This window comes from Pleurodeles waltl, chromosome 1_1 (assembly GCF_031143425.1).
Source record: "Pleurodeles waltl isolate 20211129_DDA chromosome 1_1, aPleWal1.hap1.20221129, whole genome shotgun sequence".
NCBI lineage: Eukaryota > Metazoa > Chordata > Amphibia > Caudata > Salamandridae > Pleurodeles > Pleurodeles waltl.
Genome location: NC_090436.1, coordinates 49,530,028 through 49,550,105, shown reverse-complemented (window position 1 = coordinate 49,550,105; position 20,078 = coordinate 49,530,028). Strand labels below are relative to the sequence as shown.

The 20,078-nt window shown below is 45.0% G+C and overlaps 1 protein-coding gene across 1 annotated transcript in view; it reads left to right on the top strand.

Annotated features, from left to right (window-relative positions):
• Positions 1-20,078, top strand: part of LOC138261239 (CMRF35-like molecule 5) — a 132,356-nt gene that overhangs the window by 75,902 nt on the left and 36,376 nt on the right. The window contains exon 5 of the mRNA XM_069210044.1: positions 14,857-14,909. Coding sequence (XP_069066145.1) covers positions 14,857-14,909 — 53 coding nt within the window. The remainder of the gene's footprint in view (positions 1-14,856; positions 14,910-20,078) is intronic.

The following is a 20,078-nucleotide window of genomic DNA, read 5'->3' as shown; positions in this document are numbered from 1 at the left end:
TCGGTGTTTAACTTGAGGCGGCTTGATTCCATCCAGTTGGGGATGGCGTGAAGTCCATTGTGGAGGTTGTTTTTTGCGGTTGTAGGGTCTTAAGTGAGGGAGATGATTAGCTGGGTGTCGTCTGCGTAGGATACTACGTTGATGTGGTGAGTTTGTGCGTGTTGGTGAGGGGGGCCATGTAAACATTGAAAAGCGTTGGGCTGAGGGAGGATACCTGGGGGACACCACAGATGGTCTTGGAAGATTTGGACAGGTAAGGCGGAAGGCGGACTCTCTGGGTTCTGCCGGAGAGGAATGAAGAGATCCAGTCGAGGGCCTTGCCACGGATCCCGGTGTTGTGGAGGCGTGTTTAAAGGGTGGGGTGACAAACAGTGTCGAAGGCTGCGGAGAGGTCCAGGAGGATGAGCGCTGCGGTTTCGCCTTCATTGAGCATGGTCCTGATGTCATCTGTAGCAGCGATGAGTGCGGTCTCAGTGCTGTGGTTCTTGCGGAATCCTGATTGGGAGGTATCGAGCGCTTTGTTGTCTTCCAGGAAGCGGGATAGTTGGCTGTTCACGATTTTCTCAATGACCTTTGCTGGGAAGGAGAGGAGAGAGATGGGCTGGTAGTTCTTGGGTCATCTGGTCCGCCTGGGGTTTTTTCAACAGGGCGTTGACATTGTCGTGTTTCCAACTATCCGGAAAGGTGGCTGTATTGAAGAAGCTATTGATGATGGTGTGGAGGTGGGGGGCGATGATGTCGCTGGCTTTATTGAAGATCTGGTGTGGGCAAGGGTCCGAGGGGGAGTCGGAGTGGATGGAGGCCATGGTGTTGATGGTGTCTTTATTGCTTACGTGGGTCCAGGAGCATAGGAGGTTGGTGTCACTTGGTGCGTTAGGATCGTGACTGTCTATGGTTGGCTAGTGGGTCTGGGGGTTGAAGCTGTTGTGTATGTCTTCGATCTTTCAACGGAAATAAGTGGAGAGGGAATTGCAGAGCCCCTGTGATGGCGGGTGTTCATAGGAGCATGGCCTGGGGTTGGAGAGCTCTTTGATGATGCCGAAGAGCTCTTTGTTGTTGTGAGCGTTGGTGTCTACGCAGCTTTTGTAGTAGGTTGTTTTGGTGGTGTGGATCAGCTGGTGATGTTTGTGGATGGCAGTCTTAAAGGCGATGTGGTTGGATTCGGTAGGTTCATGGCGCCAGGTCTTCTCCATTCTTCGGCATTCCCTTTTGGAGGTCTGTAGGTTGGGGGTGAACCAGCTGGCCTTGGTTCTGTGGTGGATGCCTGAGAGTTGTTTGAGCGGCGCAAGGGTGTTGGCGCAGTAGTCTATCCATTGATGCAGGTTGGTGGCGGCTGAGTTGGGGTCCCGGGTCCTAGGACGTGGTACCTGGGTGAGGGTGGAGATCAGCTGCTCTGTCGAGATTTAGTTCCAGGAGCGGCAGGGGGGTTGAGTGGTGTGGTGGTGAGTGACCGGCTTCTGGAAGGAGAAATGAATGCAGCAATGGTCGGTCCAGTGGAGTTCAGTGGTGTGGCTGAAGGAGACATGGTTGCTGGCTGAGAAGATGGGGTCGAGTGTGTGTCCTGCGGTGTGGATGGGCGACGTGACGAGTTGCTTAAGGCCGAGGTTGGCGAGGTTGTTGAGTAGGTTGGTGGTGTTGATATCGTTGTTGTTTTCTAAGTGAAAGTTCAGGTTGCCGAGGAGCATGTAGTCAATTGAGGCGAGGGCTTGGGCGCTGATGATGTCGGCGATGGCCTCACAGAAGTGAGGTCGGGCCCGGTGGTCTGTAGACCAGTGTTCCTCTGAGCGTGGTGTTGGCGTTGACGTGAACTTTGAAATGGAGGTGCTCGGTGCAGTTGAGGGTGTCGTGGGTGCTGGTAGAGACTTCTGATTTGTTGGTGCAGTCTCCTTTTGTGATCTTATAGCCTTCAGGTATGGCTATGGCTATTTCTGGTTCCGAGCTGAGTTCATCCAGGTTTCGGTGAGAAATGCAACGTCAGGAGATGATGAGGTCAGTAGGTCCCAGAGTTCAAATGCGTGTTTGTGGACGGAGCGGGTGTTGAGGAGAATGCAGCTGAGGTGGTTGTCGGTGGGTCTGTAGCGGTGCTTGGTAGTTAGGGTGCAGGTGAAGCTGCAGGCTCTGCAGGAAAAAGGCCCTTTGGTGTGCTTTGGAGTGGACTGGAAGCAGACAGAGGAGCGTCCTGGATTGAGGGCGTGGAGGTCACTGGCTGTGTAGCGTCGTCTGGTGGTGCAGGGGCCCCGTGGGCCAGGAGGCTGGAGCTGGGCGCGGTCCAGGCGCGGATGGTCGCTGACGGGCTTGCCTATGGCGCACCACTGGCGCGCCAGCCGCGCAGCGGCCACCATTAAGAAGGGGAGGTGGGAGAGAGGAGCAGCTGGGAGGCGGGAGGGAAGAGCGAATGGGGGCGCGAGTGGGGCAGGGGCAGAGGGACGCAGCGGCAGGAAGGCAGAGAGGCAGAAACGGCTCAAGGAGAGCCGGCAACGGATCGCAAGGGGCATGGAGCAAACGAGGGGCAAAAAGGCACAGAACAAAATAAAAACAGTGGAAATAAGGCACAATAAAAACAAAGAACATAAAATAAAGCACAACCAGAGTAGCCCACTAGATACCAGGGATGAGGCGCAGGTGGGTGCCTGCGGGTGGTGGAGGGCCTCGAACACGCAACAGCAGCGTGGGCGGGGTGAGGGACACAGCACAACTTGGTGGAGCTGCGCACGTGGGGAGCGAGCTCTAGATCCTAAAAGTGGGTCAGAGGTCACTCACTGCAACGCGCAGCGGCTGCCATTAAGAAGGGGAGGTGGGAGGGAGGAGCAGCTGGGAGGCGGGAGGGAAGAGCGAATGAGGGTGCAAGGGGGGCAGGGCCGCAGGGACGCAGCGGCGGGAAGGCAGAGAGGCAGAAACGGCTCAAGGAGAGCCGGCAACAGAGCGCAAGTGGCACGGAGGGAACAAGGGGCAAAAAGGCACAGAATAAAATAAAAACTGTGGAAATAAGGCACAATAAAAACAAAGCACAGAAAATAAAGCACTTTTCTAGGAACGCTTACCAGAGCAGCCCACTAGACACCATGGATGAGGCACAGGCGGGTGCCTACTTGTGGTGGAGGGCCTCGAACACGCGACAGCAGCATGGGCGGGTTGAGAAACACGGCACACATTGGTGGAGCTGGGCACGTGGGGAGCGAGCTCTAGCCCTAAAAGCAGGTCAGAGGTCACTCTTTTGGAGCTACTAGCATTGTAAACACCTAACCAGACTTTTCTTGCCACATAAACTGAAAATTAAAAGAAAAACTGTTGACAAGCGAGCCGATTCACAGTGCTACGCACGCCATGAGCATCAGCGTGAAGAGACACACAGAAGGAAAAAAAGAATTTCTCTTGCAGACAATTGTATTCGCAAAAGAGCAATGAGTCGTTTAACTGGGGCGATGGCCAAGGCGGTAACAAAACCTCACCAAGAAAGGACAAACGCAAACCACTTACCAATGTCATCAAAGGATTTTTGAAAGACAAGCCCATGAACGAGTGATAGTGAAAAGGTGATAGTTAAAAGCCCAGATACGTACCAACACGCCGGAAAAGCAGCACTTGCACGCTGCTATGCTCGACCTAAAAAGCACTGGCAAAGCCAATAGTTCTAACCTGAAAGATGCAGCATCAGAACTATTAGTTTTGCCATTTTTTCCACTTAAGTATACTAAGATGGACAAAGTGTTTCTTTCAACGAACAGCTATCTTAATACTTTTTTTAAAAAAAATTCAAAGAAAGCTGCCATGCTTGTGTACACCTTCTGACCACCAGAATGATGGCAGCGACAGAGAGAGGAGAACATGTGTAAACAGATGGACTATTTTCAGATGTCTGCTGAATGTGGCGCTCCAATTGACAGATAGAGGCATTGGGAGAAAGATATCTTGAGTGTAGAATACTTGACCTTGGCACTTGATGAAGTCAGGAGGCACCCAGGCACTCATTTTTCAAGTGGTATGTAAGTCAGAAGACAATGTCCTCATGAACCATTAATAGTCATTGAGGTTGAAAAGTTAACAAAACCCCTCCCTTTTGGTTGTCTAAATCGTTATAACGCCAGGAGATATTGTGAACAAACTGACACTGTCTCCATTTTAAATTATTTTGAAGTTATTGTTCAACCACTGGGAAATGTAGTGTTTTGTTTTATACACGTTCTAAATATTTTCACGATTTGAATACTGCATCGTCTGCACTAGGATCACTTTCTGTGTATTTTACACCTTGCTTTGAAAAAATGTGATTAACTACATTGGTTGTCCTGCTCCTATTACTAAGCATTTCCATTGTGCAATTAAGATTGATATACATCTACAAGTAAATTTGATATCTCAGATGTACACATGAGGTCTCCCTGTGGAATGAGTCTCACGGGACAATTGTTGAATTATAAATGGTTACCCTAGCAAATAGGATTGGCCTTGTTTAATGTATGACCACGTCATTAATCATTGTTTTGTGTTTTTCTAATGCTTTAACATTCCAAGATTGTTACTGTATTAGAAATGAAAGTGTTAGCTATATTGGAATAGTAAAGATTGTTTTCCCCTCAATCTTTACCTTTTCAGGATGGGCAACGTGTTACCTTTACAATGTTGGATGTCTTGGAATGATAAAACATTATTAAAAAAAATAAAAGTAAATCAAAGATGGCCACTGAATTAAAAGAAAAACATTGCCTCTCAAACGGTGGCAAAATGGAGTGGAAAGCTAAGGCAAAGCTATATAGGGAGTAGAGATGCTAACAAAAGAAGTAGAACCAACATGCCTAGTGCCCTTAATCTGCATCACTTTGCATGTGCTCTGTATTTAGGCCTCTTTACAGCGATATTAGGTTTCTTGTGCCCTATCACCTTGTAATAGGGTTGCAAAGAAAGGGACTTTCTGGGTTATGATGTATTGAGCAGCATTCCAAGTTTATTTTTTAGCATCTCTCTAACAGACCATCATGACACATTAAAATACAGGATATTGTAGAAATTGTGTAGTGTTTTTTTTTTTACAACAGAGCAATGAATGGTGTGGTCAACATTTTCTTGAAGGCAGTAGAGGCCATTTTTTTTACCAAAAAGATTGTGTGCAAATGAATGCGGGCAGGTAGGCAGAGAAAGGAAATGTCTTAGATTGAGTACAATGTTGCAGTGCTAAGGCTAAGGCTTTGGAGGTTTAAAGCACTGTAAAGACTACGGATTTGGAAGGTTATGTATTAAAGGTACAAGAACCCAACATATACACGGGAAGGGAAACTGCCACCAGATCCATGATATACAGCATGCCTTCTGAAAAGAGATACTTCATACAAAACTGTGTGGGGTACATCCACAAAGACAATGTGGGGCTTTAAGTGGACAGGTTCCCTCCAGGTCCCAGACTTTGTAGTAATTTAGGGCCAGATGTAGCAAAAATCTGAATTGCGACCCGCAAATAGCATGTCAGACCAACTCGTAATTTGCGAGTCGCAATTCATAATGTTGGATGGTGTCCCTGACACCATCTGCGATTCACATGGGGGTCGCAAAGGCCCACCTCATTAATATTAAAGAGGTGGGTCACAATTTGCGACCCCCTTGAGAATTGTGGCACTCACAGGGATGGTGGCCTGCTGGAGACAGCAGACCACCATGTCTGTGACTGCTTTTAAATGATGCCGTTTTGTTTTTGTAATGCAGCCCGTTTTCCTTAAAGGTTTTAAATGTTTTTAATTCCATTCCCATGGGGACCCCTTCCCTTTTGCGAATGGGTTAGCACCCATTTGAAATGGGTGCTAACTGCGATTGTTTTGCAACTGCGATCGCGGTCACAAAACAATACAACATCGCGCTGCAACTCGCAATTAGGAAGGGGAACACCCCTTCCTAATTGCCACTCGCAGTCCCGTTTCGCGACTCGGTAACCAGGTTACCGAATCGCAAAACAGGGATTGGGCATTGCAATGTGCTTTTTGCATGTTGCAAACAGCAAAATTCGCTGTTTGTGACATGCAAAAAGTTTTGTACTCTGGCCCAAAAAGCAAACATTGAAATGGGTCCCAATTATTCCCTATAGTCATGTCCTTAGCCTCACTGGTAAAAACACTGATAAATATCTAAATAAATGTGAAAAACTTTAAAGTAATCCAAGTCAGTGATGTCGTGCATCTATCTAACACAGGTTTAACTGAATCTTGCATACCTTCAGTATGTAACATCCCGTGTTCACCCTACCAGGAGCATATAGACAGACATGGTCAACCTACTCTGTAGATGACCTATGTCATCTACCTGCTAGTTCATGGACTCAGCAGAAGCTACCTCTGCAACACAATTTAGCATGTGGACTCAAGCAGAAAAACCGTGCGTGCCAGTACAACTACTTTCCTATTTTTCAACCGCTCTCCCTACACAATGAGCTGGGTGTCCGAAGAAGTTAAAAGTGAAAACTTCCTGAAAATAAAACCGTCTTGAGAAAGCATGACAGACCTTAATCAGCAAGTTCAACGTTTGCACCGCTTCTGACAAAATAATGGCAGCTGCTCGGATCAGCTTGCACCTACTGCCAAGAGCACGGCATCTTGTGGGCGCGCGCTCCTCGGCTCGCGGAATGCCACCCCAGGCAAAGGCCGCATTGTCTGGGAGAAGGAAGTCAGCGCGCGCCTGCCTGCACGAGCCAATTGCCTAATTACAGGATATAAAGTGGAAAATTGCTGGTGCTTTTAATCTCGCGACCTGTAGCAGACAGGCATGACTTCAGAATTTGCGCGCGCACACACACTGCATGGATTATATTTCTGGAAAAAATACACAAACCCTTGCTAGTCAAGCCTTTCTGGTCCTTTTCTTCTGAACTAGAAACACGTGGCATTTACAGGATTATTTTGTATCAGGGTTACTTAGAGCAAAAATAAGAAATGTCTCCACTACCACATCACGAGGCAAAAAAGCAACAACTACAGAGTATGCACTAAATCGAGTTAGAGCTATTAGCGTTGCAAACTCCTAACCGGACTTTTCTTCCCACACAAATTAAATGGAAAAAAACAAGCGTAAAAAACGAGCACAATCGTGCTCTGTAAATCCCAGCTCGACCTCGCTGCGTGAAAAATAAAAAGATACAGTAGTCCGTAAAACATGCTGAAAACATGGAGCCTCATACTGTATGTGCACAGTAGTTGTTGACCAGTGTGCTTGAGGAGGGCTAAACACCGAAAAAGGCATGACGTATGCAAGCCTTTCACTAATGGAAGCAAGCGGATTCTAAAAGGCAAGACCATAACCACTGAAAGTGAGAGGCGTGTATAAGTATAAGTACTTTTCTATCTAGGGAGACTGTACTCATTTGAACTTGCTGCAGGCAATATTTGTGGTAACGTCAGGGAAACCAACAGTAAAACTCAGCCCACCAGACCACAAACAGGCCCAAGAACACCAACAAAATAGCCCACACTCTGATCTTGAGACCAACCCATCTGGCACTGCCAGATGTCCTGATAGGCCAGTCCGACCCTGTCAGGTGCTAACTTTGAACACATGCATAAGGTATAAAAAGCATCAAACACGGAGGTACCAAAGGGAGAGGAAATGGTAAAACTGGAAAAAAAAGTTTGGGCTGCTCTGCTGGCCTGGAAGGCCCTCTTCCTTCAACAAGTCATCTCACTGTGTCTTCCCAGGCACATTTCTCTGTGTCCAGCTGGTGCGTCCCACAGACTGAGAGACTTGTTTCAGGTATACACAGCCACAGAGCTTACAAAATGAGCTTACGTAATGAGTTTACGAAATGAGCTTACAAAATGAATGCTAAACAATGAAAACATAATGATTTTAATTGGTCGAAGACAAATGGAAAACGGATCTTAAAAAGAAAAAATAAACTTTAGCAGCGCTTCTGTCAGGGGAGGGTGTTGCATGAAAATGTGAGAATTATGAGAGTTCAAAACTGTTGGTAAATTGGTTCTCAGAAAGGGGAACTCCGTATATTTCAAGTTATCTGCTGTTCCCTCCGGGCTCAACTGCAAACGAAACTAGTTTCAAGAACCAGGAACATATTCTTGAGAGATGTTAGGCGCCTGGTAAAAAGGTCAAAGGTTAGTGTGCATCTGCTGAATAGACACATCTTGTTCTTTACTGACTGGCTCCACTTCCACTTTGTAATACATGTAGTACCGTATTATAGTTTCACAGGTATTAGGAACCTATGTGTGTGTTTCTAACAGTCCCTAGGTAAATTAAATACATTCTTTGGCTCACCTACAAGGATGACAGGGAGCAACATATCTCACTCATGACTTAATTCTCCTTAAAAGATGACAACATCCCATTACAGGAAGGACCCTGGTTATATTAAACATGCGATGTGTCTCATCATAGAGCGATTCATCCTGCTATTTGTGAACGTGAACATTTTAACACAGTGATACAATAGTGGCTGCTGTGCTCTAAAAACACAAGCTTATTAAGAAAGAAAACTGCCCTTCAGTAGCACAACATAATGTTTACCAACAATGAGAATTGTGGTCCTAATTGAGCTATAATGGGATTTACATTTCGGTGGACTGAATATCCGTCACCTTGTGACACAGTAACCCATCAGCCAAAATCTAAATCAGCCTCTAAGACTTGGACGGAGAAGCAGCCATCGAGATGACAGGAGACATTACCTCAGCCACCCCAACAGTGCTCTGTCACATTTAGAGATGATCTGTGGCCCAGCGTTCGTTTCTGTACCTTAGAAGGAACCACCATCGTGGTACGGTTTGGTGTATAGCCTCTCTTTTAAACCTTTCTTGTTTTTCAGTAATAAACTCCTAAGTATGTTTCTGAAAAACAAAAAAATAATGACTCTAAGTGTATGGGGTTCCTTCTTTGTTTTTTTCTGTCCTTCACAGGTTTTACCTGATTTTGACGAGCAGAAAAAAGTACATTACATCGTTCACCCTAACTTGGGTGAAAGCTTCCTCCACTGGGCTGGTGGAAAAGCCTTCCACCAACGCAGACAATGGGGGCTCCGTCCGTGGAAAGCTCATGGTTCGCAGGCCCTTGTGTGGATGTACAGGAAGGCCACATTTTCCTATTTAGCTCCCAGAAGGAAACTGATTGGGTAAACCACCTACAACATCACACTTACCAGAAAGTCAGTCTAGCTGTACACAACTTTTGTGAAAAAGGGTGTCTCATGTATTCCTCACATCCCACTTAAGCACTAAGTGGCAGATTTATGAAAAGTGGTGCTTCACCTAGTGCAGCGTCACTTTTCTTGTGCCCCTTAAACCTTTCCCCCACCCCTTTAAAAATAAACTACCCGTCCCCACTGTAAATAAAAACAATAACCAAACTCCCCCACCCCGCTCCTAAAACAAAATACCCAGCCTCCGACCCTAACCCCTTAAAAAAATACCCAAAACCTCACCCCAATCCCTGCCCCATCCCCACTTTCCTCACCGCGCCCTCTCCCGAACACCGCACAGCTTTTTCTGTGCCTCAACCACTCATGTGAGTAGTTCAGCACACACGTGGTTAAGGCACAGAAAAAGCCACACGTTGTTCAGGCAAGCTTGGTTACGCTTGTGTTGAAAATGTCTGCGCCATCCAGGACGCGTTGTTTAGGACGTTTATCACACCAAAAGTCCTCACAAGATCCTCCAGGCTAATGGATTCGCCAGCTTGTAATGGCAGTTCCGAAATACGCCCTTTAATGCTACAAGATTTTGCACAGCTGAAAACCTTTTGGAACAAATTTGCAGTAACGTGAGCAAGTGTTAGACTCTGAGCCTCTACGTATGTGATAATAGGTTCACAGAGGCAGTGATGTACATGCTCTGTTACGCAGGATGATGAAGCACCTACCATGATGCATATTAAACTTCTGTAAACCTGCTCATGATCATGCATATCCTTCGAGGTGATGTCCTTTACAGGTTTCCATGCTAAGTGATTCAGAGCAGGGCCAGCTTTAGGGCACTGCGATGAGTGCGACCACAATGGGCACCGATCTGGATGGGGGGGCACCGACCTCCAGGGTGGCTGTGTTTAGCAATAACTTACGATTTAAAAACATCTGCTGCAGAGTTCCTTGTGCATCCAGCTTTCAGGCAGCAATAAAAATGTAAAGATAACTCTTTACCAGTGCTTAAAATCAAATGTATGTGATGAAGGGACTATGGAGAGATGAGGGGCAAATTTGTCGGGTGGTAGTGAGGGAATCTGAGAGGGTGGTCATGGAAGGGGCACCAAAAAAGATTTTTGCACCGGACGCCACCAGCGCTAAAGCTGTCCCTGGTTCAGAACATGCAGATAGGTACTGTGAATCAATATTGTTCTTACATCTGGATACAAATTTGAAGGAAGAGTTTGAGAGTGTGATTGAGGTCCTAAAGGAAACCAAGGCTCCCAGGTATGTCAACAGGACTGAAACATGCCTTCTAATAATAGCTCCTCTAGCCCACTCCTATAATATAATAAAGTGATTACTTCCTGCCCTAATAAATATTTAATTGATAAGATACACTACCTTCTACATTTATCAAAAGAGGGCAGGATGAGCCCACACAGTATCAATAAGGTTCTGGTAAAGGAAGCCCCAAAGATGAAGCATGTCATTCAGTGTGAGTGAGGGGTACCATCAGTTTCTTAGTAAAAAGAAACCAGATGAAGGTGAATGAAGTGTTTTCAGATTGGTTGGCAATAAAGGATAGTTTATGGTTGAAGGCTAAATCCCTCCAGTCCTGTTTGGCTGGTTTAGGTAAATGACAGGAGGAGTTACTGGAGTTTGGCTTTTCAATAATTCTCTCTCCCCAATAAGTGCTAGACCATGCTAGGCAAGGCATTAATATTATTTGTGCAGTAAACCATGGGTTCCTGACTAGATGCCTGCAGGTATACAATAAATCACCCCTCCTGTACTGCTGGCAAATATTAGTACACTACCGATGGCTGCTGTGCTGATTTGTTAATCCTACTTGTAATTCTAATAAACCTTCAGGTTAGCATTTTTTTAAATGGTGAACAAAATGTCAGGCGACCAGTAGAGCGGGTTCTCAAGGCCAGACTAGCGAACTGTATTAAGAAGGTCCAGCCTTTTAATGACTAAATTTGTATTAACATGTCTTATGTTTTTACAGTAAGAATTGTGCTTTTTTTTTCTTTTGCCTAGAACTCAAATATGCATGCACATTTCATTGAGTAAAAGGCAGCAATGCTTTGCCTTGTTGGCTAAAAACACCTTCAATACATTTCAAGTTCCTCAGGGTCAATACTGGCAGGAGGCAGTGAATTTGTTTGTATGAAGCTCTGAGCACCATTGTTGGGCTTTGAATGGGAAATGAGTGGTTGGTGATAGAGGACTAACAAGAAGGGTCTAGGGCCAGCTGATGGGTTGGACGGGGTAAGTTTGGGGCCATGCAGAGCTTCTGGGTGAGATTTTAAAGTGCGATCACCACATGGGTAGGCAGAGGAGAGAGGCTTTCTAGATCATAGGCACTTTCAACTATTTACATAGGCTGGTTCTAGACCTAAAATAAAGGATATTAGAAGGGAATCTGTAGAATGATATCATATAGATATTATTTAACATAAGGGGGCCCCACGGTGGTTCATCCAATGTCTCAGTGCCTTATTGATTTTTCCTTTAAAAGTCTCTATCAACGGAGTATACGACTCATTGGGTGCTATGGGTTTCACACTTGTTGACTTTCCCACTCATGCTGCAGGTCACACTCTTGACTCCATCTTTGTCAACCACATTATTTTGGAGGTTGATAGACCACAGCCTTTAGCCTAGCCTGATGATGCAGTGGATCCTTTCAAATTTCTTATAGCTTAAAACAGTTTTCCAGATAACACCTTGTGCTTTAGAGAAGACATTGATCTCATCTAATTTTAATGGGTGGATTACATGCTTTCTGGATTCTATTGCCTCATGCATGCTATTAGACACAGGGGCAGATTTATGAAAAGTGGTACTGCACCAATTGCAGCGCCACTTTTTTTGCACCCCTTAGTGCCCCCCTAACGCCACCATGTTTGCGCCATATTTAAAACACGGCGCACAGTGGCAGTAGTCAGGGGTGCTAGAGTCATAATTTTTTACGTTAGTCCGGCGCTTTGCAGTATTAGAGTGAACATTTTCAAGGTAATCCTGCAAAGCCCTTTGAGGTCCATTGAAAACAATGGTATTCCTCCTTTTAATACCTGCTCTGAGCAGGCATTAAAAGAGCTGTAAAAAATGATGCAAAGAAATCTGTTTGATTGCTTTGCGCCATTTTTTCAGCACCCCTAAAGGGGGAACGCACCCTTTGCATACATTATGCCTGGCGCAGGCATAATGTAGCACAAAGGGTTACAAAGTGGTGCAATGCATGCATTGAGCCACTTTGTAAATATGGCATGGCGATTTTGGCCTTGTTGGGCCACATTAGCGTAAAAAGAAAAAAATACACTTATGTGGAGCAAGGAGGCACTGGGGCTCTTAAATATGCGCCAAAGGATCATCTTCTTCCGCACAATGGTCCTTGAATAAACTTAGAACTGTTAAATCACAGTGTAGATGGCTTAAACAAAAATGGAGAAAAACGTGCTGAAGGAAAAGCAAGGTGTTGATTTGCTATCAGGAACTATAAGCTCCCAATTACATCTATCAACATTTCCTATTACACCTCTAAAATTGAAAATTAAAAAAATGTGCCTGGAGTCTCAATGGAAAAATAACTATTCTGATCCTACTAATTTATAGGCCCTTACCCATTTTGCCTCTGCCTAGAATGGTAGAAAATGCAGTAAATTTGGAATTATCCCTATTTGTCAAACAACTCACTCTATCAGATGTTCTCAATCTAGTTGCAGGCTGGCCACCACACTGAATGAGTACTGATGACGTCAGACTGACCCTTTATAGGGGAGGGTTGGTAACCCTTGTACTTTTGGAATTACCTGCAGCCTTTAACAAGGAATCTTATTCGGTTAGAATCTCTTGTATAGGGAGCTTAGGTATCTGCAGTAAGTCTCTAAAGTGGATGCACTGCTTCCTATCCGAAATACTCCATTCAGTGACCTGACTTCCATTCCATGGATCTCCTTCAACAGCAAGTATGATACTTTGGCTTCCACATCAGGCACCTAGAAAATAGTCACTGTCACCAAGGATCTTGTCACCATTAAAGTGAATTGCAGAAATTATATGTGCGAGGTCTCACGCTGGACCTCCAACTGCACTTAGCTGAATGGAGACAAAACAGAGGACATCCTCTTTGGCAAGCAGGCCACTGCCTTGTTAGCATCCTAGTGTCCTTTCATTTGCCACTCTGAGTAGTATTTGCATCTACATATTTCTTTATGCTGTGTCCACTTAGGGAAAACTTTCTGCTTATTCCTGTATCATCTGATGAAATGATCATGCAGGCCTTAATGTCCCCACGGTTAGACTACAGTGACTATTTGTACCTTGGTGCTAACCAATGTCATAGCCAAAGGCTACTGGTTGTACCAAATGCTGCAGCATGCACCTTTCTGGTTCATCTCTTCTGATCATCCTCCACTGGGTACTTATACACAAGGCATAAAGCTCTTCACAAAGGAAAGACCTAGATTTATTATGTAGGATGTTCCCACAGACAGTCAAAGATCTGCAGACTTGTATAATCTATGAATCACTGCCAGCAGACTAACCAAAGAGGCAGATCTGTTTCCTTCACAGCAGCTACACTTTGGAACAGCCTTTCTGTGGATATTAAAAATATTAAAAACTATCAACTCTTCAGAAAAATTGTTACAATCTAGCTGTTCCATCTAAAACCACCTCTGTTATTTTCTCTCTGGGCTAAATGGGCAGGAAGTGCCAAGACTCCTGGGGTTATAAACACCAATTACAAATATTATTTCATTCATCCATCACTGCATCCATCCATTCATTCATTCATCCAAACATCCATCCACCCATTCATTCATTCATCCAATCATCCATCCAACCACTCATTCATCCGTTCATTCATTTATTCATTCATTCATTCAATCACGGTACATGAACGGAGTGTGTTCTATCCCCGGGCAACAGCATTGGCTATAGTTATACTAAATGTGGAATATCTCTTCATATTACATCGCAGTAGATAATATATTTTGGCACATTTTTTTGAAGGTGGCATACAGAGATTTATAGGACAGTTGAAACGCTAAACGCGAATTACCATCTCCGTACATCTACCCTTTTAAAAAAATAAATCGATTTTCTGTGTAACAGTACTGTATAACCACGATTCCTAAGAATACAGAAATATACAAGAATTAAATCAAAATATTCATTATTACTTTACACTTTTTGGTATGTTATTTCCTAATCCTTTACACGTTCCTCTAAGTTTGACTCTGGGTTACTTCTCGTTGTACATCTATGTTCATAGTTTCTGTAGCATCCGTGTCTAATGCTGCAACATCCGCAGTGCTCAGTGCACTTCCCCACTCCGGCGTCACCAGCTTCCTCAGAATAGTGACAGTACTCTAATTGTGGCTAAATATATTTTGCATATATCCGCTTCTGCTGGTTACCAAAGTTTCACTTTCTGTTACTATGACAACAGGAAAATGACATTCTTCAGCAGTTCTCCATCTTTAGCATGATGGTCCCTGTTTGCTGGTCTCTGGTCTGAGTAAGAGGAAGAGCTGTTGGTCTTTGGGTGAATTTTTGCTCTCATGTCCTGTTAATATGTTGGAAGACAATGTCCTTCTTCTGCTGAAGTGCTATAATCAGAGCTGATTACCTGGTTGCACCAGTCACTGCCGTAGTCCAGTTTTCATTTGCCAACTGCTTTATCAAGTATTAGATTCCGTGTCACTGTGGTTTATTTGGAAACAATTCTTGTTTTTCAGCCTTTGATAGAACCTCCTCATTGAACAATGGAACCAGTCAGCCACCTGACCGGGTGAGTGAGCTAACTAGTTAGTGTTTGTTTATTTACTTATTTAGTGTTAAGTTTGAAACCTTTATTGAGCTTAACATGTGTGTTAGACCTGTCAGCCTTATGGTGGTCTTCCCCCAAACATTTTCTCTACTTACCTGCAATTTTGCTGAATTTGTTTCTGTTGGCCTTTGGACTCTGTGCACTTTACCACCGGTAACCAGTAGTAAAGTGCTTGTGCTCTCTACCTAAAACAAGGGGCTTAATTTACAAGTCCCTTGCGTCACCGGAGCATCATTTTTAGCAATCATTAAACAATGACGATTTGATAACTCTTTGTGCACACATAGAACTAGCAAATCTCCATTTTTAGATTGTTTATGAGCAGGAAGGGACACCCTCCTGCAAATAAACAATCATTCCCTGCAATGTAGGCATCCATGCAGTATGGTGCAAGGGTGCCTGTGTTGGTGCTAGGCAGCTAAATTTAGCACCAGTGCTAGGTGAAACACAGGGATGCGCCATATTTTTGTAAATACAGCGCATCCCTGCATTTCTGAAGTGACGCAGTGCGACATTGCCAATTTTGGTGCAGCACTGCACTGCTCCACTTCCTCATAAATGAGGCCCATGGTTTGATTGGCATGTCTCCAATTGCCATTTTTAATGTACTTAGAAGTCCCTAGTAAATTGCATGACATGTGCACATGGCCTGTAAATGAAATTCTACTGATTGCGCCACCTACTTAAGTATCTCTTCAAACATGCCCCAGGCCTGCCGTGGCAGCCTGAATGCAGTGTGTTGGACCTGGCCCTTTTTGTAGGATCATCCCCAAACTTGTTGCCTCCTCCCTCCTATTTTTTTCTGACCAGTTTTTATTGACTTTAGGAATCAGGGACTTTTACCACTGCTAAACAGTGCTAAAGTGCATATGCTGTCTGTGTAAATGGTATGCCCTAGTAAAGTGCACTAGAAGTGCCCCGGGCCTGTAAATCAAATGCTGCTTGTGGGCCTGCAGCACTGGTTGTCTGCACACACAGCCACCCACATAATTATCCCTGTAAACATGGCTCAGACCTGCCACTGTAGTGTCTGTGTGTGCAGTTCTAAACTGCCAATTCGACCTGCACTTTTTGTACATGTAAGGCACCCCTAAGGTAGTCCCTAAGTTGCCCCGTGGGCAGGGTGCAGTGTATGTTAAAGGTGGTAACACAGAGAGCAAGAAAGAGAGGAAAATGCTTCACACCACACATCCTCCCTAAAAAAATCAATAATCACAAATGGTGTGGTGGCATAAAACTCAAAGAATTATGTTTCGTCTACTTCTGATAAGAGAAACCATTTGTCGCGTCCATAGATTGTCTAGAGAATGTAGCAGTGATCCAGCAACCAGAATATTTCCTTAATGGAAGAGGTGGTCTCACACACTTATAGGGTCATGCTTCATCCTTGACCACCTCTCCCCACCCTGGTAGGACAATACCACCAGGGCAGACTCTTGGTAAGGCCCACACCAGAGGAAGTTCTAATATAAAAACTACTGGATAAAGTCAGGGATCCAGATCTTTGTAGAAAATTCCTCCTGGACTACCTGGTGTTGTTCACTTTTATTTGTGGTGTGCAAGGGTATGATTAAAACCACTCTAGGACAGTTTTAAGAGCCTAATTACATTAACCCTTCTACTCTAGTCGACATGTTTCTGCCCACTCTATGAGCCTAAATCAGTCGGGGGCTTTCGTCAGTGCTGAGGATCCCTAAAAACTAAAACCTTGGACACCACGAATAAAGGTGAAGGACACCAGTAGTCCAGGAGGTATTTTTAACCAACATCTGGATCCCTGACTTTATCCAGTGGTTTTTATTTAAGAACTCCCTTTGGTGTAGGCCTTACGACGCAAAAACAGTGCACGCTGCTACTTATGGAAAACACACAGAAGGAGCATTGGCAACCCCTTAGACAACATGGAACTGTTAATGCGCCAGCTTGGCACACGCCGCAGATGACAGCAACGACAATAGGTCCCACCAGCACTACTGCAGCAACCCCAAACACCACCACAGCACCCACAAATGCAGCGTAGAAGGCAGGAGAGGATATTTCGACAGCGTTCAACCATCCTTGCGCTCAGGGAACAAGATATCATCAGAACCTTCCGTCTGAAGCGGGAGCCCATTGTACGCCTACTGCACCACATTGCGCCAGACATCACTGCAAACTCCTGGCTGTCCTCCATATGCTGGCATCATGAACATTCCAGACAATGGACGCTCACATGGCTGGCATCTCCCAGCCATCCTTCTCAGCCTTCCTACCAAAGATTCTGGACACAATCATCCACCTCACATCCCACCACATCTGCTTCCCCAACACCCAGCAACTGCAGCAGGAGACCAAACTAGGTTTCTAACAAATTGCTGGGTTCCCTCATGTGAGGGTGCAATGGACTGCACCCATGTCCAACTTGAACACCTCTACAGAAACTGCAAACACACCGATTCTATAAATATGTAGGTCATTGATGACCACCTTGGGCTCATTACAAACATCCTAGCCAAATATCCCAGCAGTTTCCATGATGCCTGCATATTCTGGCACTCCACCATCAATGAGCGGTTCCAGGGTGAGCAATATGGCAATGGTCTACTTGTAGGAAAGCCACCATACCAATCATTACACAGACAATACACCAACCTTGTAGGACAATACATACACTGCACTAAACACACAAGAACACGGGGAACACAGTTGTACAGACAACAACACATATGCCACATGCAACACTACACCGCATTCATTCCACATCACACACTCACCCATATATATCTACACGTGTTCACTGGTTGACAACTAAATACAAATCCCACACACATAACACGTAACAATGAATATCTCAGCTGTGAGAATGGCATTGGACATGTCAATGTAAAGAAAGTCACATATAGGCACAGTCCAACATTTGTCATGCTGTCGAGGCCTCCGGCGGCATCAATATCAAATGCCATCCAAGTGTTCCCATCACCAACTACATATCACCAAAACATACCAGAAATACCCATTCTGCACACCTTCAGCTGTATGGTGCATTGTGCCACACACATAAGAATACAACATTGCTAGCCATGAAAGACCATGGGGCAAATATATAAAAAGTGGCACTTCACCTAGTCCAGTGCCACTTTACTTCTGCCCCCCTGCCCCACTAATGCCACCAGGTGTGCGCTGCATACAACAAATAGCACACCATGGTGCAGACTAGGGGCAATAGTGTCAAGATCTTGGATGCCATAGTAGGACTTTGTTGGAGTACTGAGAATACCTGACCATTTCATGCACAGTAAATAGGTATCCATTCACAACTATTGTTGCTCCTTGCCTAACACCTACTCTGTGAAGAATATGTACCGGGGCACACCCAAAAAGTCTAAGTAGTCCAGACTTTTCTATGCTTGTAAGTCAGTGTGTGAAGCAAGTATATGGTACATCAAAAGGATTTTATTCATCCGTTGGCAAGAGATTCAAATCAAGGCAATGGTAAGTTCAATGGCAACAACAGCCAAACAGCCAAATGGAGGTGAGGTCTCTATGGGGCTTATGTAGGAGACACTTGCACCACTTGTGCCTCACTCACAGCGGCTGTGCAAGGAACCTTATTGTGCGGGTGTTGGACTTTTTTGCTTATGCAGGGTAATCCCCACTCTTTTTGCCTCCTACCTCCTATTTTTCCTGACCTGTTGCTGTTGGCTTTTGAACTCTGAGCACTTTACCACTGCTAACCAGTGCTAAAGTGCATATGCTCTCTGTGTAAATTGTATGTAATTGGTTTATCCATGATTGGCATATTTGAATTACTAGTAAGCCCCTAGTAAAGTGCACTAGAGGTGCCCCGGGCCTGTAAATCAAATGCTACTAGTGGGCATGCAGCACTGGCTGTGCCACGCACATGAGTAGCTCTGTAATCATGTCTCATACCTGCCATTGCAGTGTCTGTGTGTGTAGTTTTAACTGTAAATTCGACTTGGCAAGTGTACCCACTTGCCAGGCCTAAACCTTCCCTTTTCCTACATGTCAGACACCCCTAAGGTAGGCCCTAAGTATTCCCAAGGGCAGGGTGCAGTGTATGGTTAAGGTAGGACATATAGGGGGTTATTCTAACTTTGGAGGAGGTGTTAATCCGTCCCAAAAGTGACGGAAAAGTGACGGATTTACCACCAGCCGTATTACGAGTCCATTATATCCTATGGAACTCGTAATACGGCTGGTGGTATATCCGTCACTTTACCGTCACTTTTGGGACGGATTAACACTCCTCCAAAGTTAGAATAACCCCCATAGTAATGTGTTTTATATGTCCTGACAGTGAAATATTGCTAAATTCGTTTTTTCACTGTTGCAAGGCCTGCCCCTCTCATAGGTTAAATTGAGGGCTACCTTTAAATCTGATTAAAGTGTAGATTCCCTTTGGGAGCGGATGGATGTGTGGAGTTTGGGGTCTCTGAGCTCACAATTTAAAAAGACATCTTTTAGTAAAGTTGATTTTGAGATTGTGTGTTTGAAAATGGCACTTTTAGAAAGTGAGAATTTTCTTGCTTATACCATTTCTGTGACTCTGCCTGTTTGTGGATTCCCTGTCTGGGTCAGTTTGACAGTTGGGCTGGTTGCACCTCACACTAGACAGTGACACAAAGAGAGCTGGGATGTAGTCTGCATTTCCTGATGAGCCATCTGTGCTAGGAGGGAGGGAAGGAGTGGTCACTTACACCTGAAAGGGCTGTGCCTGCCCTCACACAATGCAGTCTCCAACCCCCTGGTGAGTGTCTGGGACCTGGCCTGGGCAAGGCAGGATTTCACATTCAAAAGAGACTTTACTTTGAAGTAGGGCTACTTCAAAGGAGAAATTGGGTATAAGAAGGGCACCCAAAACCACAGACTTTAGAAACACTTCTGGAACCAAGAGGAACCTCTGCCTGGAGAACAGCTGAATAGCTGAGGAAGAAGGGCTGCCCTGCCTGTGACTGTGCTTTGTGGAGCTATCCTGTAGTTGCTGCTTCTGCCAGAGTAAGAGGGCAAAGACTAGACTTTGTGTACCTTCCATCTTGAGAAGAAATCTCCAAGGGCTTGATCTAGAGCTTGCCTCCTGTTGTTTGAAGTCTCAGGGACAGCAAAGACTTCTCTCTGCCAGCACCTGGAGTA